Source organism: Equus quagga, chromosome 7 (assembly GCF_021613505.1).
Source record: "Equus quagga isolate Etosha38 chromosome 7, UCLA_HA_Equagga_1.0, whole genome shotgun sequence".
Taxonomy (NCBI): domain Eukaryota; kingdom Metazoa; phylum Chordata; class Mammalia; order Perissodactyla; family Equidae; genus Equus; species Equus quagga.
This window is the reverse complement of record NC_060273.1, coordinates 53,933,380-53,958,982: the sequence shown is the minus strand read 5'-3', so window position 1 is coordinate 53,958,982 and position 25,603 is coordinate 53,933,380. Positions and strand designations below refer to the sequence as shown.

The 25,603-nt window shown below is 42.8% G+C and overlaps 1 protein-coding gene across 1 annotated transcript in view; it reads right to left on the bottom strand.

Annotated features, from left to right (window-relative positions):
* SLIT3 (slit guidance ligand 3) overlaps positions 1-25,603 on the bottom strand; it is a 592,330-nt gene that overhangs the window by 530,931 nt on the left and 35,796 nt on the right. Inside the window, exons 2-3 of the mRNA XM_046666802.1 lie at positions 15,716-15,787; positions 9,405-9,476 (exon numbers count right to left, since the gene is read on the bottom strand). Coding sequence (XP_046522758.1) covers positions 9,405-9,476; positions 15,716-15,787 — 144 coding nt within the window. The remainder of the gene's footprint in view (positions 1-9,404; positions 9,477-15,715; positions 15,788-25,603) is intronic.

The window sequence follows — 25,603 nt, the reverse complement described above, 5'->3', positions numbered from 1 at the left end:
TTCAAGCAGGGTTTGGCACAGTCAATTTTTTAAATAAGCTTTTCATATTAGAATAGGTGTAGATTTACGTAAAAGTTGGGAAGACAGCACCGAGTGATCTTATATACCCCACACCCAGTTCCCCCTATCATTAACATCTTACATTAATATAGTACATTTGCCACAATTACTGAACCAATACTGATACATTATTATCAACTAAAGTCAATATTTCATTCTGATTCCCTTACTTTTAACTATGTCTTTTTTCTGTTTTAGAATTCCATTCAGGATGCCCCATTACATTTAGCCATCACATCTCCTCACGTTCCTTTTGGCTATGACAGCTTCACTGACTTTTCTTGTTTTGGTGACCCTGACAGTTTTGAGGACTGTTCAGGTGTTTTTAAGAATGTCCCTCACTTGGGACTTGCCTGATGTTTTTCTCATTAGACTGGGGTTATGGGTTTTTGAGATGAAGATCACAGATGTAAACTGCTGTTTTCATTATATCATGTCTAATGTACACACTATCAACGTGACTTATCACTTTTGATAATGACCTTCATCACCTGGCTGAGGTAGTGTGTGTCATATTTCTCCAAGCTAAAGTTACTGTTTTCCCCTCCCCTTCTCATAGTGTACTGTACTCTTTTAAAGGAAGTCACTAAGTGAAGTCCACATTTAAGGAGGGGGGAGTTATGCTCCACCTCCTCGAGGGCAGAAAGTCTACGTAAATTACTTAGAATTCTTCTGCCTTGAAGATTTTTCTCCCCACTTATTTAATTATTCAATCATTTATTTCAGTATAGATTCATGGATATTTATTTTATACTTTGGTTATAATCCAATACTGACTTATTTATTTCGTTACTCAAATTGTTCCCACTTTGGCCATCAGGAGCACTTTCAATTTGCTCCTATATTTTCGACATATTCCCATAATTGCGGGGTTTTTTTTGCAGAGGTTGGGTTTTTTTTTTTTTTTTTTGGTCTTTTTCTGAGCACTTCTTTTCTGTCACAACATATCTCATGCCCCAGTCCTAGGATCAACCCATTTCTCCAAGATGCTTTAGTTCCTTTTCTTAGAGAATGGTATTAGACACCGAGATCTTGGCGCTAGGTATGCTCATTGCTATTGCAGTGTGGTTGCTTCTAGGCGCTCTTGCTGACAGAGCAAGGAAATGTTTGCTTATATACTAATCCATGTATATTCACATATCAATAAATATTTCTATGTATTTAGCCATCTAGATCAAGTGAAAGCATCTACATTAGGCTAAACATTTGTTCATACTGATGCCTCCAACTCTAATCCATTACCACATGGGTCATTATAGCTTTCTCCATTGCTGGTCTGTAACCACCCATTTCATAGTGAGAAACCTATCCTCACTATCCACCATCCACTGTGCAATTTCAATAAACGCGTATAGTGATTTCGGAATTGTTAACCCATACCCCTGTGGGATACAACTTTGTCAACTAGAGTACAGTCCTTATGTACTGTTCCGTTTGACTTTAGTCTTACCCACTCTACTCATTTCCAGATCTACTTAGGTCAGCACCTTTTCCTCCATCACCTTCAATGAGGTTGATTCATATATTCATCACAGTCTACATTCCATCTTGGGGTCCTCAAAATTCCTAAACGATTTTTTTAATTTGCATGCATTAAAGTTCACTCTTTGTGCTGTAAAATTCCATAGGTTTTGATAAATGCATATATCATGTACCCACAATGTCAGTATCATACAGCATAGTTTCACCATCCTAAGCCCCTCTTTTCCCATGCTTCACCTACTCCACTCTCCACCCCCTTCTCTTCCCTGAACCCGTAGCAACTACTGATCTGGACTGTATAACTACCTTTAGCTTTGTAAGAAACTGCTAAACTGTCTTCCAAAGCGGTTGTACCATTTTGCATCACCATCAGCAATAAATGAGAGTTCCTGTTACTCTGCCTGCTCACCAGCAATTAGTAGTGTCAGTTTTTAATATTTTAGTCATTCTAATAGACATGCAGATACCAATCTCACTGTTGGTTAATTTGCATTACCCTAATGAAACATGACTTTGAGAATGTTTTCACATGCTTATTTTCCATCGATCCATCTTCTTTGGTGTATTGCCTATTCAAATTTTTTGCCTACTTCTTTCTTTGTTCGGGGTAGGGGTGTTTGTTTTCTTACTACTGAGTTCTGAAAATTCTTTGTATATTTTGTATGCAAATCCTTTATCAGATATGTGTTTTGCAAAAGTTTTCTCCCAGTCTGTGGCTCGTCTTTCCATTCTCCTGATAGTGTCCTTTGCGGAGCAGTTTTTAATAAAGTTCAATTGATTAATTTTTTTCTTGTATGGATCATGCTTTTGGTGTTACATCAAAAAACTCATCCCCAAACCCATGGCCATGTAGATTTTTTCTCTTACGTATTCTTCAAGAAGTTTTAGAGTTTTACATTTTACATTTATTTCTATGATCCATTTTGAATTAAATTTTGTGTAAGATGTAAAGTTTGTGTCTAGGTTCAATTTTCTGCATATAAACATCCAATTGTCCCAGCACCATTTATTGAAAAGACTGTTGTTTCTCCATTGAATTGTCTTTGCATCTTTGTCAAAAATCAGTTGACTATTTGAATGGGTCTATTTCTGGGCTTTCTATTCTGTTCCATTAATTTATATATTTATTATTTCACCAATCCCATGCTGTCTTGATCACTGCAGCTTTATTGTAAGTCTTGAAATTGGATAGAGTAATTCTTGCAAGTTTGTTCTTCTTATTCAGTATTACATTGGCAGTATTTATTTTGAAATGACTTCATTTCTAAATTGTTTGAGTTATTCACCCCTCCTTTCAAATCCTTCTTTTCTCTAATCACCTAATTTATAAGTTTTTAAAATTCAGATTTATGTTGTTCTTTTATAGTTTATAAGATCTTAAATTTGTGTAGCTAGTTTTGAACTATTCTACTATAGTTTTCATCTGTTTGTGAGTACTTCTTTCTTGCCTGTTTTCATTGTTTCTGTGAGGTTATTATGTTTCTTTTTTAATTTTTCTTATAAAAAATACTTTGTATGAGCTTCATTCATAATCCTTTGGGCTGCTTATTTCTTAAGTGAAAGAAACTTCCTGTAGTTTTATGAAGGAGGGGTGGGAAATGATAGCTTTTTAGCTTCAAGAGTCTAGAGCTCATTCTTGGTTTTTTTTTTGCAAACTAATGAAAAACATGGCCTTGTATTTTCTAAGGTCTGACTCTTCTGGTGATTTCTAATACTTTCATCAAGAATTCTCTTTTCATTTCTACTATTGTTCCTATTCTGATCAACTACTCCCTGAAGTTTCTATTAATGCTAGGCCTTCCTTTGAAAAAGAGCCTTGCTTTTGTTGGTTTGAAGAGTTTATAGGGCCCAGAATACTCCCAGTACTAGAGGTCATTATCATTCCTTTGTACTTACCGTGAATTAGATCTAATCAAACTCCCTTGCATTTTTGGCAGCTATTTTCAGGTTGACCACTGTATTTTCCTATGAGTACTAACTGGTAATTTAAGTGATCTCCTGTTCTCAGGGCCTTAAGAATTTCAGTTGCTCTCCCTCTGCTTTCTCCCACACAGATGAGATGACACAATAGTCTTGTAACCACTAGCTGTTTCCCCCCCACCTACTTATAGGGGAAGTGGGGGTTCACTGGGATAGTTTGTCAATTAGTTTTATTGTAGATGTTTTCTGTGTGTCTTTGGTTTTGCCATCCTAATTGTTTAGCATGTTTTCATTTGGGAGGCGGGACTTTCAAATATTAAACCAACCTTGCCTTCCTCAAATAAGCCAAACTTATTGTTAATATCTCCTTTTCATGTATCACTGAATTCATTTTGCTAATATTTTGTTAGGAAATTTGTATAAATATTCATGAAATATTTTGGTTTATATTTTTCTCTTGAAATGCCTTTGGTTTATATTTTTTTCTTGAAATATCTTTGGGTTTTGCTATAAAGATTATTCTGCCCAAAGGATAAATGTCCATTCTTTTTATAGAAAGATTTTTTGTTAAATTGATATTCTTTATTCCTTAAAACTTTGGTAGAAGTTACCAGTGAAGCCATCTGAGCTTAGATTGTTCTTGGTGGAATGTTTTAATTAAAGATTTAATTTCTTTAATGGATAAAGAACTACACTGATTTTCTATGCCTTCTTGTTTCAGTTTTCCATTTCACTTAATTTTTAAAATAATTGAAATAAAGTTGTTCAAAGCTTCTCTGATCATCATTTTAATCTCTGTAAAATCCACAGTTATGTGCCCTTTTTATCCTTCCTATAAGTACTTTGGTCTTCTATCTTTCCTACTTTCTGATCAGTACTGCCAGTTTTTATAATTTTATTGTTTCAAGAATGAAAGTTTGGCTTTTTGGAGTTTTTCTATCATGTATATACTTCTATTTTACATACTTTTGGTCTTACTGATTTCCTTTCTTCTGCTTTGTTGTTCTTTCTCTAGTTTCTTATAATAGATGCTTTAATCAAGATTTTAGCCTTATTTTATTTTAAATCTGTACTATGCATAATATATATCATAAATTGAATAATATAGCTTAAAGGCTATACATTTTCCTCTCACCATGGCTTTGGCTGCAATCTACACATTGTGTTTATCAATAGTCAGAAGAATATATTTTCCAATTTTCACTGTGATATGCTCTTTGACTCAGAGGTTATTTAGAAGAATATTACTCAATTTTCAAATATTTTGGCATTTTCTACTTATTGTTTTCTTATTGACTTCTTGAATAATTTCTGTTGTGGTCAGAGAAAATACTCCATATGTTTTCAATCCTTTGATTTTTGTTGAAACCTACTTCTACACCAGTATTTGATAAAAGTTCCATGTGCACTTGAAAAGAATGTTTATTCTACAGTTGTTGGTTGCACTTTTCTCTACATATCAACTAGGTCAGGTTTGCAAACTTTGTCATTAAAATATACTGTATTGTTACTAATAATTGTGTCTGCTTGTTCTATCAATTATAAGAACCACATCTTAACTATGGTTATGAACTGGTCTATTTATCCTTTTAGTTCTGTTAATATTTGCTTTATGTATTTTCAGGCTATGTTTTTAGACACACACAAACAGAGATTTGCTGTATCTCTCTGGTGTATTTACTCCTTTATCATTATGAAAAAGCCCTCTTTGTCTCCAATAATATTACTTATCTTAAAGTCTATTTTATCTATTATTAATAGAGCTACACCAACCTTCTTTTGGTTAGTGCTTTCATGGTATCATTTTCTATCCTTTTACTTTCAACTTTTCTCTAACCTTATGTTTAATGTTTGTCTTTTATAAGCAGCATATAATTGTTTTTTTTTAATCCACTCTGACAATCTATATCTTTTAATTGGGGGATTACCATTTACATACGAAATAATTACTTTACATTTGTGTTAAAGTGCATCATCTTACTTTTTGTTTTCTCTTTGTCTCATTTGTTCTGTTCCTATTTCTTTTCTTTTATCTGTTATTTGAATTAATTACATTTTTTTGGTATTATTGTAAGTCCTTTATCCCTCTGTTAGGTTATTATATTTTTTAAACTATTATTTTTAGAGGTTATTGTACAGATTACAACATGCATCCTTGATTTAATAAGGCAATAAACATTACCACTATTATCACTTCCTGGATAATTCAAAGATATTAGAACATTTAAATTCCATTACCTCTCCCAATTTTTCTTCTATTGTTTCTATTCAAGCTTCTTTTAATCTAGAACAGTCAACTTCCAGCTCTTTCACGACACTGACTTTTTGAAGAGACCGGGGCAGTTATCTTGTCAAATTTCTTACCTACAGAATTTGTTTGTTTCCTCTTGGTTTCATTTAACTTGTTCCTCTATCCTGTTCACTTCCCCAAAACCAGAAGTGAGATCTAGCTAAATCAGATTTAGCGTAAACATATTTAGCAATAATACTTCATAGGCAATGCTTTGAATTTTATATTTTGTCACATCAGGGACATGATAATTCTAACCTCATAATATTGTTGTATGGATTAAATGAGATGGCATATGTCAAGTGTCTAAGCTGTTATCGGATGCGTAATAGGGAAAGAGCAGAGTTTCTCAACCTCAGCACTATTAACATTTCGGACTGGATAATTCTTTGTTGTGGCAGTTTCCCTGTGCATTGTAGTTTATCAGCATTCTTGACCTCTACCCATTACGTGCCAGTAGCATCCTACAGTTGTGACAACCAAATATGTCTCTGGACATTGCCAAGTATCCTATGGGGGAGAAAAATGGTCCCAGCTCAGAACCACTAGTATAGAACAAAAAACTCAACTATCTGACAAACATTCCATAAGCACTTACTATCACACCTTTGTGCAAGGCTTTGAGAAAGACAGCTAAATGGAACATGATTGCTGATCTCAACATACCCATGGTTTTGGGGAGAGACAATCAAGCAAATAGGGAATTAAAATACGATATGATAAGTGCTGTGATGGGGACAGTCATGTGTTGTTGTGAGAGGAGGGGCACCTAACCCAGTCCGCAGCAGAGGTCCCTTCATGCAGAAAGAGAGAATTCTGAGTTGAGACCTGAAGGACAGAATTCTCTCCCCTTTCCATTAAGCCTTAAGAGATCAAACCAATAACGACCAATCCAAATGGAAATAAACACTTCAGAAATGAATTATCAAAATGCATATAGTTCCCAGTCTGTATTTCAGAGCACAAGAAGTCAATAAAGATTAATCTACTACCAAATATAGAGACACAGGTAAGGCAAGTCAGGAGTGAGAGGTACAGATGACACAATCAGCCATCAACTTCTTCAGTTGTTAACAGCAAATACATTCTATTTTCTCATTCTATAGTTCTCAGCCTGGGTGGGGACAGACTGGATAACCAAAACCAGATTAACACCAGTCAGGATAAGTTCACACACACACACTCCCTCTGGCTGATACTGAAAGGCCTTAAATGAAGGTGCCTATCCAGCTATGTATTCTCGTCCAGCTGCCTATACCTCCACCTTCTTCCTGACCAAGTACTTCTTCAGCTCACTTGCAGTATCAGTCAGAGACTGGCTAGCTGTTCACTGAGCCTCTTTCCTTTCCTTCCTTGGCGTACAGCTTGACTATCTTTCCCAGCCTCCCCTGCAGTTTACTGTGGGCATGTGAATGGTGCTAGGCCAAGGTATGTAAGAGTGGAAGTGACATGTATTCCTCGTCTCTCCCATGAAAAGCTCCCATGTGCAATCCTTCATGCCGTTTGCCCTTCTGCTGGCTTGATGCAGACAAACAGTGGAACCTTGGAAGCCAAGACTTAAAGATGTCAGAACCGAGGAGTGGAAGGAGCCCAGGTCCCTGAGTCTCTCCTTGGAGGAGAGAGGCCCAGCAACCAGGAACACCCTTACTGGGTTTGCTATGAATAAGAAGTAAACCTCCACTATGTTAAGCCATAAGATTTGAAGGTTTATCTAGTACAACAGTTAGCGTTACCCTCCTAATACACCGAAGTAGAGAAACAGCCAGGTTTACCCTGCAATTGGAGTTCCCTCAGTCCCCTAGACATGCATGGATTTCAGCCGTGTTCACCAAGCCACAGAAAAGTGCCTTTGGCCAGCATATTTCACTGATATTCCCTGGAGTTAAATGGGTATGTGAGAGGCGATTTGCAGGGCCATTGCTAAAGATCACACTTCATCTAATGTCTGCAGCACAGAAGTATAAAAGGACGTGGGCTTTGATGTCAGACAGATGTGGCTTTGAATCTTGGCTCCCCCCCTTGACAATTCTTTGGCTTCATCTCCCTAGGCCTCCATTTCTTCATCTGCAAAATGAGGGAAATAACACCTCACAGGAATTGTGTGGGAATAAAATAATAGATAGCATATAAAACACTGGCATAGTTCCTAGCATGTCCAAAGTACTCAACCCAACAACCATGAAATTAATGAACTGGAAATTTATTTGCCCTTCTAATCAGAAGACTAAGCAAGAGGTGGCCTTTTCACAAAGGACTGTATATTTCTCCTTCTACCGAAATGTTGAATATTTCATACAAAGGAACCAGGTTCAACAAATACTTCTATTTTTTCCTCAGTCTAAATAAGGAGAAGAATTTAAGTTTTAAGAAACTTAAAAATAAAGGTGTAAACAGAGGCAAAATTTATTATTTTTATAACTATTTTCCCTTATAAGAAATGACTGTCATTTTTCAAACCAACAACAGTAGAACATATGCTGACCTCTGACCCAGCAGGAGAGCAATAAACGAGACAGTTCATGCAACAGAGCGGGGAGTAAGTGATTTTGCTGGGTGATTCCCCTTCCCATTCCCATGTCACCCCAGATGGAATGAATCATGGGAAAAGATGGCAGATCACAAAGCTAACACGTTGATGGCAGGTCCTCCACATTACCCACGCCCATCTCTGTAGATGAGACTCGGCAACAGGATTTGTAAATATGGAAGGATCCTTCAAGGTGAGCTGGCGGGGCAGTGAGCTATGGCAGCCCCGTCCCCAGACTGCAGGAGAAGGAGGATGAGATGTCAGGTCAACCAGGACTTGGAAGGAAGTATGGAATAGAGCCGCCCACGCCCACCAGCATGACTAAGTGCTCTTGGGGACAATCCCCACTCAGAGGGCAGAAAGCAAATATCCAGATGTTCTGAGCTGCCAGACGTGATTAACTGAGGAAAGGTGAAGCTGCCCACTTAACCATCTGAGCAGCCCCCTGCAGCAAAGTGACCCAAGAGTTTTCTGCCAAAGCATTAATCAACGAAACAAATGGAGGCTCCATCCATCCCCGACCCCCATCCCTCTTCCTCTCTCCCTCTGATAGAGTCAGAACCGTGGCCTATTTTTAAACCACTGGCAGTGTATTCTCTCGTGGAAATGTGTGGGCTCCCTGACACAGGCTGATGCTCACTCAGAGCAGCTACAGGCACACTGAAGCCTTTGCCCACTCTCTCGTCCTTTCTCTCCCACGAGAATGGGGCAGAGGGGGTGCAGGAAGGAGAGGGCCTGAGGAGGGAGACTCTTCCTGGAGCAGGGGCAGGGGGAACTGACAGTGGTTTCCATGACACGATAACTAACTGCGGGCTTCCTTCCTCCGCAAGAGGCAAGGCTGAGGCTTCGGCGAGAACCAGCCCCATGAACAGATACAAGAGAGAGCTCAAGACTGGGAAAGGAAAAAAGCAAACCCCAGATGCCAATTTTAGCATCTTTTAAAGAAAAAATGTTTATGTGGATCTCAGTGTCTCTTTAACATGCATCTAATGTGCTTTAAATGCAACAGCAAACATTTTATTAAACACTGGAGACTTTTTTTTAGCAAGGTCGCAATGAAGCCAATTTACAAAACAAAAAAAAGAGAGAAAAGATTTTCCAGAAAGGAGGTTGTGCTGTACTTACAATCGCTCCAGCTGCTTCAGATCCTGGAAGGCGCCTCTCTCAATGACGCTGACCTGGTTGTCTTCCAGATGCCTAGAAGCACAGAGGCAGGAATGGTCAAGGACAAGCGGGGGGGCTCGGGGATCCTCATGCCAGGCTTCAGGCCATGCAGCCACGGTCACTCAGCCCCTCCCGACCCTCAGGGCCTCCCCAGCTGGGATCAGTCCAGTGGGACAAGATAACTCACATCCCAGCTTGGTGTCACAGTATCTAGGGTTTCGCCGCCTGCACACTTCTACCTGACAGATTGGTTTCCATGCCTCTATTTTAAGAATGTTCTCAGCAAATGTCCCCCCAAGCACTGCAGGATGTTGCACAGAAAAGGAAGAGGGAAAAGCTGCTGCTTATAAAAACCACACATATATTCAGCATCTCTTCCCTTGGAGCCCTCCTCCAAGGATTCAAAAATACTTCATTGAAAAGGGCCTTCTCTGCTCACTCTGTCTCTGGGTCACCTAGTAGAAAGGGGGAAGCTATTGTTAGACAACTGCCTGTGGCGAAGAAACTGGTCGGGTGGCAGCGACTCCCTTGCTCAGGGCCTGACTGTTCCCAACATGAGAGTGAGGGTCACAAAAGCTAGGTCTCCCCAGCCACAGGCTCTGCTGACCTCCAGAGTCCTCCAAGCAGGTGATTAAAGGTTTGATTCATGCATGTGGCATATCCTAAGAATTGAGCATACAATGAAACATTTGTTTCTGTAACTTAAAAAGAAAAAAATGGCAGCTTAAAATGGATTAGCTGAACAGCAGAGGAGGGAAGCAAGGGAGAGGGGCTGACCCTGGTACCTGAATGGGATTTAGGGGGGATGTAGTTGTGATTGAAGGATGTTTCTTTGGAACGTGGAGTTTAGGAAGGGCTGTGGTTCCTCTGGATTAGGCAGGAGGAGGGGCGCCCTGAAGCATCTGAAGGGAAAGCAGAAGGAAGGAAGAGTAGCCTTGAGGAAGCTTGGCCTTCATTTCAAAATGATTCCTTCCACCAGCCAGCCCTCCACCTCTGAGACATTCTATAACCCCTACACTTCTTAGGCTAAACACTCTGGCCCTTGTGTTGATTTTCCCACTATGCCTAAGGACTAAGAGAGTAAGGACTTTTGTTCATCATCAAACTCTCAGCCCTAACACAGTTGCCTAGCACAGCAGCCACTTAATAAAGGTTTATTGAATGGACGAAAAACTAAAGAAGACTTTGGGCCACAGCACATACGGATTTTATTATCAAGGAAAAGGGAGCAGGACACATCAAGTTTCTGACTTAAACTATCCGAGTGATGGGGTATTTTGTTACGGGTCAACAATATTTTATGTTTTTGTGAATTTGTTGCAAACAATTAAAAATCAGGATATTACACACACATACACACACACACACACCCCAAAAGAAACTCCTTTTGGAAAATTAGCTGTCCCATTACCAAATATCGACCATTGTCCAGAACTGAAAATGGGCCAGGCAGGGCACATGGGCTCCCAGTTTGTCACAGTCCTCATCCACTCTGATTCACACAGTTATGTCACTTTTGGGTGCTGTAAGCTGGCCTCTTAGAGGCTCCTCACTTAACATATATGGACACCATGGAACAGAGAGGTCAAGAGCTTTATCCAAGGAGAAATTATTTGCATAGAGTCACACATCTAGCGAGGGTACACTCTCTAACTCACAGTCTGGGCTGCAAGCCAGATTTGGTTTAGAACCCTTTTCCTGCTTGCTTACTAGCTAATGGTGTAATGTAGGGCTATCTACTCAACCTCTCTGAGACTCAGTTTCCTCATTTGTAAGACAGAAGAAATAAAACATCTCATAAGTCCTTGTGAGAATAAAAATTCAACAAAGTATGTAAATTATCTAGCCCAGGATCTGGAGTACAATTAGAGGCTCAATAAATGTTCTTTTCCTTCCTTTCTCTTCCTTTTCCATCCTGCCATATGGCAGGGAGGGCCTTGGAATGCTAATAGGCTCACACGAGCATATCTTGCTAAACAGGGAACCTGTTAAATATTAGTGAGTAGTGGTTGGTTCAGTTGGGTTTTTACTATCAATCAATCCATCACTGAGCATGTTGTCATTACTTCCCAATTATAACAAGGAGCAACCCTAGGGTGGCTGAGTGTCACATCCCCTCTGGGTTTCTGAAGGAGTGGAACTCCAAGCTCCGGTGATGAATCTCTCGGTTCTGTACTAATTAATCTAACACTAGTAGGTTCTTTTGGAAAGGGGAGCAGAAGAAATGCAAATACATCTGTATTAGACATCTGCCCCTCTTCCACTGTGCTCAGGCCCTGGAAGGCTAACTTTTATCAGCTTCATCAGAAGCTTCTTTGACTCTGGCTTCCTGTTGGGTTCAACCAATGGGAGTCACCAGCAGGAGATCAGAGGGTGGAAGGAGAGCGAGCAAGGTTGGAGGCTTCCTCCCTGCCAGGTCACTTCCGGTTGACTACATCCGTCTGCCTAGGACCACAGGTCCTGCAGGTAGTTCCTACCTTTGTGGGGCTGGTGTACCCACTTCCTTCCACCACTCCTTGAGGCCCAGAGGCCTGTTATTGCTAGCTCCAGGGAACTGCACCATCCCTTCTTGGTTTCTCCGAACCTTGCCCACACCTTTGCCAATAATTCCTTATTTAGCTCTCTTCATTTGTCCCGTGTGAGTATAATCTCTTTCCTGCTGGGAGCCTGACTGATAGGGTATCTAGGGCCCCTTCCACATCTACTTCCTAAATCTATCAGAGTCCAGCCTAGCACCTGGCACTTAAAGGCTCAATAAATAATCAATATTTGATGAATAAATGAATCAATGGATGGATGAGCTGTGAACCCCCTATCCAGACTTCTAGGCTGAGATGCAATTCAGGAGCTTGTGCTAAAGCCATTGATACCACTCATTTTACTGACCAGATACAGGAGGCCAGGGGATCCAGGAAAGGCGGGATGCCCAGAAGGGCTGTCCATGGCTTGAGTCTGTTCTGAGTTAGAGGGACACAGACTGTGTTCATTTTCAGCTCTTCTGGCATTGCGGGGTTTTTTTTGTTTTAACACTGGATCAGAATCGGAAATCGCCCCCATGTGATGATGGCTGGGGTGGAGTTTAACTCTTTTATTAACCCCATTTGGGATAAAGCTGGTTCCCACATTGTGGGCATAGTAAAGTCCTTGCAACAGACTACTAAAAAAAGGGAAGATAATCGATACCACCAGAAGAGACCTTCTCCTACTCTCACCCTGTGGGATAAAGAATTGTTATAGGCAATTCTCGTATCTTTGAATGCACTTTATTTAGGCAAAATTGCCTTTGGATGAATCCAAAGTTCCCAATCTCCATTTTATCAGCTTTTGCCCATTCACCTGCACCATATTAACAGTTCTGCATGGAAATGGGTGGCAAGCCCAAATTATTCAGGACTATTGAGTCTTTTCTGGCTTCACTATAAATTGTAAATAAGAAACAGATACGAGGATTGTGTCAAGGTGTGATGAAAGCTTTTCAAAAACGATAGTTGTCTAGGTTACTCAGCTAAAAAGAATAGATTGAGGGAAAATATGGTTTAAATGTCTGGATATTTTATTGGTGTTAGCTAGAAAGCATTTCAGCTATCCCATCTAGCAGATTCTTTCACAGTAATAAAGGGCCACTTGAATGGGATTGTTCTTTGAGCTGATAAGGAAGATAATGAAACACAGTATATTAACAGAGTCTATCCAGTGGGGGAAGGGGGAGGGTTCTGGCATTGCTTATCAAAATAAGAAGAATGTACCAATTAACTGAAAAGATAAACTGCAGTCAAAGGAATGTTGTAGACCATCCAGAGGATATTAATACGATCTTTTGTGATTATTTTAAACTTTCTATTTGCAGAGAGCAGATATGGAAATTGGAATTTTTATTAGTCTTTCTGATGTAATGGTAAGAAAATCAAAGGGTTATTTTTGACTTTGTTAGAAAATGAAGCATTAGGTGAAATTTCTGACTTGTATGAAAGGAAATCTCTCACAGATGCAGGGGGAAGAGGTGGAAAAAATAGAGAAGCTAAATGTCTGTTATTTAAGCTGACAAATGACTTGGAATCAGGGGTTTACTGCCTATATCTCTTCAATAAAAATCACCCTAAAATTGAGCCACAGAATTCCCCCACTCTTATACCAATCTCAATTCTGATCCACACATTCTTGGTCAGGGCTGCCAGTGATTTGACAGACACGTGACTGCTTAGGGCAAAAGAAAGACTTGGCAGAGGGTGGGGTCTTCCCTCCGAGGATGGAGAGAGGCGAGTACACAGGACAATGACTGGAGAACACGTGGAGGGAGAGCATCTGCCAGCTGGAGGCCCAGCAGTCAGATCCCAGTGTCCTCACACTGGTGCTCAGGGAAACTTGGGTAAGCCCTTTGCACATCAGAGCTGTATTTACAAAATGGCTAGACAATCACCCTCTTGGTTTCCTAAGCTTTCTATAATGCAAATGAACAGCGGCGCCTGCATGGGGGTTAGAAAGCACACATTCTGGGTTCTGATTCCTCCTCCTTCCATTACCTGCTATGTGAAGTTGGGACCACTTAACCTACCTAGGCCTCTGTTTCCTCTGGGCAGACAGAGGTTAACAATAATGCCCACCTCTATGTTACCCCTATGTAATACAGAGCTTCATCTGTGGAAGTTAGCATGTACACCTTGGTCATCATCTCTCAATCAGAAAAACAATGTTACAAAGCAATACTCCACAAGTTGCAGTGAGAATAAACAAACTGTTATGAAAATGTTAAAACCATAAAATATTTTATGTGCGACAATGAGAGATGCAATGAAGGACTTCTAACAATTTGTTATGGGCTGAATTGTATCCCCTCAAAATTCATATGTTGATGTCCTAACACCCAGTCTATCAGAATGAGACTTTTTTTGGAGACAGGGTCTTTACTGAGGTAACTGAGTTAAAATGAGATCATTGAGGCGGGCCCTTATACAATATGACTGGCGTCCTTATAAAAAGGGCACATTTGGACACAGACAGACACACCTAAAGTGAAAGCAATGTGAAGAAACCCAGGGAGAAGAAAACCATCTAAAAGCCAAGGAATTCCTGAGGCTTCCAGAAGCTAGGAGAGGCCTGCACCAGAGCCTTCCCTCACAGCGCTAAAAGGAACCAACCCTGCCAACACCTTGATTTTGGACTGCTGGCCTCCAGAACTGAGAGACAATAAATTTCTGTTGTTTGAGCCACCCAGTTTGTGGTACTTGGTACAGCAGCCCTATCAAACTAATATACTATTCATTCCAGATTTTACAGATGAGAAAACTGAGGCCCAAAGAGGCATGGTGATTGGCCCAAGGTCACATGAGCCATTAATTCTGAGTCAGACCAGAATCTGGTACTTCCTGTCCCTGGAATAAAGGTCACTGCATTATAAAGGGCTATTAGTAAAAAGAAGGAGGTAGCTTCAGATACCAAGACTTCAGCTGCTACTTCTAGTAAACATTTGCCTGCCAAGATTTCATGACAAAACAAACACCAAGGCAGTGACCAAATGGCCAAGATTATGCTCTAGGTCTGGAGTCACACTTATGAGTCCAAATAAATTTCCTTCCTGAGTAAGGAAGGAAAGAGGGTCCAATTGCTCCTCTCTTGTACCTCTGAATATCTGAGACTTGTCAATGGGCAAGCACTTGGGCAGCTTCTTCCCACTCATAGACTTAGGGATAGGTACACAATATTTAACAACAAAACCTGATATTCCTCGTCCCCCTACTCCCACCCCATTCCACCAATGTCCATCTCAAATTTGGCTACCTGTCTGCACAGCTGTGGGTGTTCAGTGAGGGCTCTGACCCTGTCTGACACTCTCCCTCCCTCCTCCCCTCCTCTCCATCAACGAACAAGATAAATAACTTGTGTCCTGATTGCTCTTTCAATGCACAGGCTGGAGAAGAAATTATCATCTCTATGGAAGGGAAGCATGGTTAGTCAACCTGACATTGCTGTCATCCTAGAAGCTGGGCATGTTGATTTATTCGTGTAGAGCCTTCTGTTTTCCCTTATTCGTGTAGAGCCTTCTGTTTTCCCTGTCACTGGAACTGACTTCTTCCATCGGTCTAGCCCAGCCAGCAGCATTGAGACACAGAACAAGATACCTGTGAAAACCTGGGTGCACTAATGAAGGGCTTTCTGCTGCAGAATGGTGAACTCCTGTTGCCCAGTGCTTGAGAGTGTGATGTCAGGGCAGTGGAACATTTTTACAAGGCTGAAGAGCTAAAAATGAAAATGTTGGACAGTCATGTGCTACTTACAAGACACGGAGGTTCTTGAGTCCAGCAAAGTCCATCTTGGTGATCCTGGTGATATTATTTCTGTCCAGGTCACTGCAATGGAGAGCAAATCTGGGTCAGATCTTTGAAGGTTACGCTTACGGTCCATTCAACCCAGAACTGACTTGGATTGGAGGAACATTGCTTGTCAAGGAGGAATAATATGATTAATGATATCCCCTGAGCATGCCCAACTAACCTTAAGAATCTTGTATGGAATAAATTATCCATTATGTATGTAGTAGAGCCCTGTTATATTTAGCTGCTTGGCTTCTGCTGCCCCTTCATCAGGTAACAAATTTTCCTTGGGAAGCTCCCCTCTCCCAACTCTTAGATCATGCAGTGTAAGTTGACCCCTCTTCCCAGCTCCAGTGATGGGCACCTGATCAAGCCCAGGCTTACGAGCATCTTCACTCCTTCTGACTACAGTAATGGTTTCAGGAATGAATACATGATTCAAATTCCCAATAGCTTTCTCTCCACTGTGGTCACTAATTTGCTCAGCACTGCCAGAAGCCATCTTGCTACCATGAAGAGAGAGCGTTCCAGAATCAGGATACGAGAAAAGACCGATTCCTGCTGCTATCCTATGAGTATCTGGATCCAGCCATGCCTGAAGCCAGATACCTCTGTATCTGGAGATTACATGAGGCAGTCTATCCCATCTCCCTTATATTTTGGCTTAAACCAGTTTGAGTTGAATTTTCTATCGCTTGAAACCCAAAGAACCTTGACTGACTTTGGTACCTAAGTAGGTACTTGTCGTTTTCCCAGCTAGTTTGCAAATTCCCTGAGGGCAAAGACCTTATCTCATTTAACTCCATAGCTCGACATGATAGAATGTGTGCTTGGCACAGAGCGGACACAGCTTTGCTAATCTGATTCATTAGGTACAGACAGCTACATGGATTACTCTTGCCTCAACTTCAAGGCTTAAGCTCCTGATAATGGCCTCAAAGAGAAGAATTTGCCATGGAAGAACTGAAAATGATATGGTGGCATTAGTGTTGGGGAGAAGAGGGCACCACAGGGGTAGGAAACCAGGATTAAGGAAAAACCAGAGTCAAGAATGAACCTGTGAACAACTGTATAAATATAGTGCTCACTAAAATTATCTAAGAAGACTGGATACAAACACAAAAAAGGACCACGAATAATACGTTACAATTCTTAATATGGGGTGCTAAACAATTAATTTCTATTTACCATGCTTCCTTATGAGAAACTTTTCAGAGTTTTGGCCAAGTTGGATTTTAAACCAAGTATCTATGAACTGGCTTAGCTTTCCTCCTAAACCTTTAGGTACTAAGAGGCCATTTCCCAATGATGGATCCCCCTCCAAATGTTCACTACTTCTTTGGTGTTCCTAATCGGGTCCTAAAGTTGCCATCCTGCAGTCATGTCTCAGAAAGACCTGAGTTCTACAGTTGCATAAAAAGAATAGGGAAAAAAACTTTCAGATTCTAGCACTTTGTTCTCCTAATATCGGAAATAACACTGAAATAAGAATCAAGTGAGTCCTTGAGTGACCTCACCTGGGAACCATCTCCCTTCCTCAACCAGTTTTCCACTATTTAAAATAGCAATCAAGGTTGTTTCTTAACCAGCCTGTGATGGAGAGAGGCAGTATTTAGGCTTCTCAGACTACGTTGAGTGCTGGTAAAGGAAGATCAACAACTACACAGGGAAACAGAGAAGGGATGCTGATGCAAGAGTTACACACCAGCACACAGACGGAAATCTCTGAGCTCACAATCACCACAAGCATTCTTCTCACCTCCTGTCTCAGTTGGGATGGATGTTTGGGGGCCTTAACAACTGCAAATGTGACAACGCAACTAAAGGTTTAACTACTGGGACACGGCATGGCATCTCAGCAGCTTGTGCTAGTGGCTGTGGCACCAATATTGTCAATCAATATTTATTATGTGAAGGGCCACAAAGTGTGCTGCTGAAATGCTAAAAACTTGGGAGCAGGGGTATGGGTGGGGACTGTGGGGTTGCCCCAGCTACAGAGTCAGTGTTTGGGAGGCTAAGCTTCAGAAGCAAGAAGTCCTGAGTTCAAATCCCTGCCCTGCCACTCACTGAGCGACCTAAGGTCAGTTCACTTCATCTCTAAGGCTCAGTTTCTCCATCTACAAAATGAGGGTGACAATCTCAACCTCAAAAGTTTTTACAAGGGTTAAATGAGATGATGCATAGACAGTGCTTATCCGGCATTTGTCAAATATCCAATCATGACAGCTATTGTTACTATAATTAGTTGACTGCATCCCAGCCCCCCCCACCGCAATCACTGAAATTTCAATGCACCAAGAGCAGCTGACCGCTGCACCCCAAACTCTGTGCCTAGAGATGAATCCTGGATCCCAAGAGACTCTGTTGGCGTGCAATCTTCCTAAAGGTAAAAAGGGGTGCATTTCTGGCTGATAAAAAGAGTGACAGTGCCATGAGTGTTCCCCTCGCACTGCCTCTCCCTCACAGCATTTCTATAACACCTATTTCCACAGTTTCTCCCCCTGCCCCACCCAAGAAACACACTGCCAGACTGCCAGGGAGAGGGTCAAGGAGCACGGGGCCTTTGAGGTGACACATAGCGTTCAAATCCCTGTCCCACCTCCCACTCCCAGCTGTGTGAGTTTGAGTAATTTACTTAATTTCTCTGAGCCTCCATGCTTTATGTAACCCTCTCCTACTTGCAGATCTTGGAGTGGTGAGAATGACAAAGCCTGGATCACAGACGTGCTTGGCTGAAAACGGGAACGAACTAAAGTGACACTGAGAAGGTGCTGCACTACCTCATGGGCCCATCCCCACTCCCACCGCCCCCATCCTCCCAGTCCAGGCTCCTCTGGACCGTTAGCCACATTTCTCAGCCTTCAGCTTTGGCCTCTGGGAGAATCAGTATATCCCAGCCTAGTATGAGATCTGAACCATCTGCAGGCGTGATCCCACAAGGGGGATCCTGGCTGGGGAAGCAATTACAGAGTCTAGATGCGGGGTAGAGAAGTGGGGTCATTTAAAAATATGTCTGCAAATGGTTTCTTTGACACACCTACCATGAAGAGGCAGAGCCTATGCCCCTTTGCCTTGAACCTGAGCAGACCCTTGTGACTGCTTCGACTACAGGACTGTGGCCGAAGTGATGCTGCAGAACTTCTGAGGCTAGATCAGAAGAGGCAACGTGTGACTGCCTGGCTCTTTCCCAGAGCACTTGCACTGGGGCCCTCACCTGAGCTGGCATGTGAGACGACCAGAAGACCTAAAGCCTCCACCAATGAGAAATGTGAGGGGACGAGGGAAGGAAAGACAGACAGACAGACAGACAGAGGTGCCTGAGGAGCCCCAGCTGTTCCAGCTCTGGCTGTGTGTTTTCACAGCCTAGAGGTCAGGCCCATACTGCACCTTTGAGATTCCAGTTCCAGCTACCATCTGGCCATGACTTATGAGAAACTCTGAGCCAGATTACCTAGGAGAACCACTCTTGAATTCCTTCCCACAGAAACCGTGAGAGAGAATACTAAAATGAGCGCTCTGTCTGAAACCATTAGGTTTCAGAGTGATTTGCTTTGCAACGATAAAGAGATGAAAGAAAAAGGAAGAGAAAGTCACCTTCCAAATATTTAATTTACCATTAACAATGGAACTCCATTCATGTGACTCTCATGGCATGTCCTTTCTGAAGCTTGCCTGCCACCCTTGAGACCCTTTGTCCTGTCATTATGGTCAAGGATGGCTCACAAGGGCCAAAGGCATCCAAGTCATTCTAGGGATGAGGTGAGAACTGGTCCTTCTCTCAGACTCTGAGGAGTAAAAACGGCATAATTAGGGTTGCCCATCCCTCCAAGTGGGGCTTAGGATACCATGGAATCACCCTGGTGTTATATTAGTAATCAGGAGAGTGGATATTGATCACTGAACATTGTGGCAGAGGCTGGCATGTCCACCACACCATTTCCCCCTGTCTGGTGCACACAAGTAGACTACATTTCTCAGCTCCCCTTGCAGGTGGGTGCAACTATGTAACTGAGTTCTCATCATTGCTTCCTGCAGAAGCAACATATGCTGCCTTCAGGCCTGATCCATAAAACTTCCTGCCCAATCCTCCACACTCTTTCTCTTCCCACATCTTGGGCTAGATTCAGTAGATCCAGTGGAAGACTCCAAAAATGGCAGATAGAAAGAGCCTGAGTCCCTGAATGACTGCAGGAAACAGAAATCCTCCCTCCTCTGTCTCCCCATTTACAGACTCAGACATGTTCAAGATAGAACTCTTAAGCCACTGAAATTCTGGGACTATTTGTTATGGCAATCTACATTGACAAATGCAATATCTCTGAGTCAGTAGCTTTCCATGTTTTTTTTTTTTTTCCTTCTCTTTGCAACAGTTCTGAAAGGTAGCTGCTATTATCTTCCTTCAACAAATACTGAATACCACCTTAATAAGAGCTGATATTTGTTGGGCCCAAACTACACCCCAGGCACTGTGCTAAAAACTTTACGTTCATTCTCTCTTATCCACACAGTAATCATTTGTGGTAGGTACCATCATGATCCCATTTTTCACCTGAGAAAACTGAAGCCTAATCTCCCCCACCTCCACCCTAGCTTATAAAATTTTACCAACAAAGTAACTTTCCACGAAGTCACACAACCAGTAAGCGGCAAAGGCTGGGATGTGAACTCAGACTCTCTGATTGCAGAAGCCAAGTCTTTTATGACATCATGCTGCCCCATCTATAACTAAAGTCTATGTATTTTCTACTGCATCATATTAACTGCTGACTCAAAGAAAAATGAATGAATAAATACATAGAACAGAACAGAATAGAGCTGCCCATCCCTAGGTCTTGAACAAGGGGTACTCCTAGTGGCTTCGCCGCTTCCCACTCCAGCAAGATGGCACGTTCCCTATTCTGTCTCCCAGTGAGGTCTAGGCCACTGGGAGTGCTGAGCCCCTTTGCAAACTCCAGGGGGAAGTGCTTTCTTGCCGTTTTGCTCAACATGGTCTCTGCCACGTTGCTCCATCATCTACCATGTTGCCTCCATAAACAGGCGCCTCCATGGTAATCTCCTGCATTGTTTTTCTCCAGCCCAAGCAGTGAATCATAAACCAATGCTGTGAGTTGCAACTTTGTGGTATTTTCACATCTGTTTGACACCTTGGGTGGGGTGGGGAGGAAGAGGAATCCAGAACAACATTGGAAAAAATGAAACAAAAATGTTCCAGGGTAGGCCACTGTCCCTGTCTGGGCACACGTATATCCATACCCTCTTTCTGATTCATTCTGTGGCATTCCTGAAAAATTTTCTTTTTGCCGTGGCACATCTGGGTAGGGGAAGCAATAAAAACAACTCCTAGTGAAGCAGCAGAGTGTAGAGAAAAGGGCTTCAATTGTAAACCCAGAAGATGTGGATTTGAGTCCCCACTTCCTCAATTCTCAGCTGTGTAACTTTGGGAAAGTCACTTAACTCTGCTGAGCTCCAGTTGTCAGTGTTGTTGTTGAGACTTCTGTAAAATATGACCAAGAATACCAGCTCCACAGGATTATCATGAGGCTCAAGAGATAAGCTGTGTGAGCAAGTACTTTCTAAACAGCATTCAAAGTGGTTAACTTTTCACCCAGAGCTAACAACCAGCAGGGAGAGGATGCAGAGGTGGAGGTTACAATTGGCTTCAAAAGAGATGTTTCTCCGTGATAGTGAAACATACAGAGTTAGAAAATACACCATCACATCAGACTTTAAGACCACCTGCCCCCTATACAGCAAGGGTATACAGAATGATGCCGTCTGGGTTTCAGGAAGAAGATAAGGCGAATTCATGAGGGCTGCCTTACATGCGGAAGTTCCCTGTTACAGCGGGATACAAGCAGAGATGAGCAGTTAACTCAGGTTGGGCATGATGCCTAGGGAGGTACTTGTGATGGGTAGGAGGCTGAACTACATGACCTATAAAGTCCTGATAATTTTGACATCTCTAAGTCTCATATTTTGGGGGCCCAGAATCAGATGGGATTAAACAGTATGGCTTGGTCCGTGCCCTCAGGGAGCTTGGAGTCTAGTTGAGGAGACAGACTAAGAACTTATCAGATACTTAGAGAACAATGTAAGAATATGCAAAATTCAATGTTAAGGGATGTGGTCTAGATTCCCCAGAGAGTGGGCAATCAGAGACTTGAGAGCTGTGAGAGCAGGAGCTCAGAGAGAAGACCTCCTGGAGCAGATGGGACGGAGGCACGTGGGAGGGTGTTGACAGCAGGGGCTATGGTGGGACAGCAGGGGCTATGGTGGGACACCAGGGGCCATGGTGGGAGTCATAGAGAAGCAAAGGTCTGAGGACAAGGGCAGCAAGCTCCCGAACAAGCTTCAGATGGTGCGATGCAGTCACGTTCCAGATGCCATAGCCCAGTTTGAGGAATCCCGCTCAGAAAAGGGGATGGAAGGGCCAGAGTTAAGATGTCGTGTAGCCCAGCCTGACCCCTTGTTTACCACCAGCAAAGAAAAGGTTCCAACCAAACAGAAGAAGCTGGACAGGGGCTTTGGCCTCAGTTTCAGCTATTCGCTCTCCACCTTCTTCCACCCCGGAGGCTGACCTGAATGGACCATATTCCAGGGCTGCCTCCATGCCCTTTTTCTTCTCTTTGAGTGGAGCAGGAGGTAGGAGGGAGGGAGCAGGATAAGGAGAGAGTATTCATTCTCCTAGTTCAATGTCCGCACCAAAGCTCATGGCTCCTCTTCATGACTGACCATTTACTGGTTCCACAACACTCGGCCTCCTCTCACCTCTTACAGTTTGGAGGTGGCGACACTTGTTTCTAGGCCTAGTCCCCTGAATCACACCCACACCTCTGAAATAGTCCTCCCTTTGTAAATCAGCCTTCCTTGAGTAATCCTAATTTGAGTTTCTCCACCTGTTTTCTGTTTCTGACTGATAGATCATTCATTCATTCATTCAACAAATATGTTTTCACCATTAAGTTTCAGGTGTATTTATGCTAGGATACCACTGTAAACAAGACTCATACGGTCCCCGCCCTTCAGCAACTCAGAGTTTAGTGGGGAAAAAGTAGTCAATTACCACAGACTGTGATAAACACTCTACATCAGAGATTGGCAAACTTTTTCTTTAAAAGGCCAGATAGTAAATAATCTAAATTTCGCCAGCCATATTTTCTATCACAACTATGCAACCCAGCTTTGTAGCATGAAAGCAGCCATAGAAAATACACAAACAAATGGGTATGGTTGTGCTAGAATAAAACTTTATTTACAAAACAGGCTGAAGGCCAGATGTAGCCTGGGGGCTGCAGTTTACAGACTCCTGCTCTATACTGTGCCCAAGTCTGGAGAGTATGGAGGAAGGAGGATGGAGTAATCAGGTTTGAAGGGTCAGGCAAGGCTTCTAGGAAAAGGCAACATTTTAATTGAGACCTCAAGAATGAGCTGGCCAAAGCCAGGATGGTTGGCATGGGAATCTGTGAGAAGGAGGAAAAGGATTCCGGGTAAAAGAAACATCATGTATAAAAGCCCAGAGGCATTGCCTTAGGATAACTGCAAGCAGATTTGTTTGGCGGTTAAAGCATGTTGCAGGGGAAAGTAGGACATTCCATCTTTACTTCCATCCTTCCTCTTTCTCTCTCCCTTCCATCTTTCATTTCTTCCTACAATACCCCTCTATTAAACACCTACTCTGGACCTGGCACTGGGCTTGTGGCTAGGGACAGAGTGTTGAACAACAACAAAAAACTTCCTTTCAGAGAACTTGTACTCTCTCAGTGAGTGTGGCAGACAGATTCCAGGGTGGCCACATGATTCCCACCTCCTGGTGCTGGCTCCCTTATGTAATCTCTCCTTGAGTGTGGGCAGGACCTATTGCCTTGCTTCTCACCAATATAATCTGGCAAAGCTGACAGGATGTCACTTCTGTGATTACATTACATACGACTATAATGCCCATCTTGCTAGAGGATTCTCTCCCTTGCTACCTGTGATGAAGCAAGCAACCATGTTAGGGAAGCCAATAAGGCAAGGACCTGAGGGCAGCCTCCACAACCATCCAACAAGGAGCTGAGGATGACCAGCAAGAGCCCAAAGCCCTGTCTAACAGGCTGCAAAGGAACTGAAATCTGCCAACAACCTCAAGAGCTTGGAAGTGAATACACCCCCAGGTAAGCCTTCAGATGAGACCACAGCCCCAACCAATACCTCAGCTGCAGCTTCCTGAGACCTTGAGGCAGAGTCCCCAGCTAGCTGTGAGGTAATAAATGGGAACTCTCAGGCTGCCAAGTTGGTGGTATGATTTTTACATAGCCATAGCAAACTAACACAGTGGGAGACAAGAGACTACAAATCAACAACAGAACTTCAGATTACAACAAGGAAATAACTTGGAAGCCATTTCAGGGTGAGGTGAGGAGAATGAAGGTGAGGGTGGGAGGAATCGGGGGTGCTAGCTGGGGTGGTCAGGAGGGGCTTCTCTTGGGGCGAGATATTTGGTCTGAGACCTGAAGGACAAGAAGAAGCCAGATGAGGGGAGAGGCTGAAGGGAGAAGTTTCTAAGTGGAGGAACAGAAGTGCAAAGGCCCTGAGCAGAGAAAGCATTTGGAGGCTTTAAGCAACAGAAAGGAGCTCAGGTGACTGGAGCAGAATGGCACCAAACGAGGTTATAGAGGCAGGCGGCACCGAGACTGTGGAACATCCATGTGGCAGACTTCACGCCTTCAGCAATCGGAACCCCAGAAAGGATCAAGCAGGGAAATGACTGATTTAACTCCCCTCAGCCTCTTTTCCCAACATTAATCTTGCCCCACCACAACCAGATTAATTTCCCCCAAACGCCATTTCTTTTGCTGCACAACAGCACGGCAGCCAGGTGGATCTCATCGCTGTTCTCGGCTTGCCTCAATTAATTCTTACCTCTTTCCATCCACAGACATTTCCTGAGCGCCTACCAGATCCGGAAACTGTGCTGGGCGCTCCAGCGACACATATGTTCCCGCTACTTGCTGGGCTCAACAGCCCTTGACATCCTTTCTCCATCCAAATCCTACCACTATGTTATGGGTTGAATGGTGTCCCTCCAAAACATGTTGAAGTCCTAACTCAGGTACCTGTGAATGGGACCTTATTTGGAAATAGGGTCTTTGCAGATGTAATCCAGTTACAATGAGACCATTAGGGTGGGCTCTCATCCAGCATGACTGGAGTCCTTATAAGATGAAGAAACAGAGACACACAGGGAAAACACCATGTGATGACCAAGGCAGAGACTGGAGTGATGCAGCTGCAAGCCAAGGACCGCTAAGGATTGCTGGCCACCACAAGGAAGGACTCTCCCCTACAGGGTTCAGAGCGAGCATGGCCCTGCTGACTCCCCCCGCCCCAGAGCTGTGATAGAAAACATTTCTGTTGCTTTAAGCCACCCAGTTTGCAGCACTTCATCACAGCAGCCCCAGGAAACTGATACCCCCTCTTTTCAGGCCTTGCGCAGCCTCCCGCCTCTCCTCTCTGCAGCACTCCCAGCCTCTCCATCCTACGCTGATCTCTCCCTTCTCTGAACTTCTGAACTTCTGCATCATTTAGCCTCTGCACAACTCATTTTGGTCTTTCATCACATTTCCTTCCACCTCGTGTGCTGCTGCCTGTTTCCTGTGTGTTTGCCTTGTCTCCCAAAGGAGCGTGAAGCTCCGTGGGAGCCAAGACCACAGATTATACTCACTCCACTTCCTCCCAGACACCTCAGATGAAGTGAGGCCCCTTGGAGACACTCAGAGCCATGTACACTAGTTTTCTCTGGATGCTAGGGCAAAGAGGTGTTGTTGTTTGTTTGTTTTTTTTTAACATTTGTTAAAATGTTAAAATTTAACA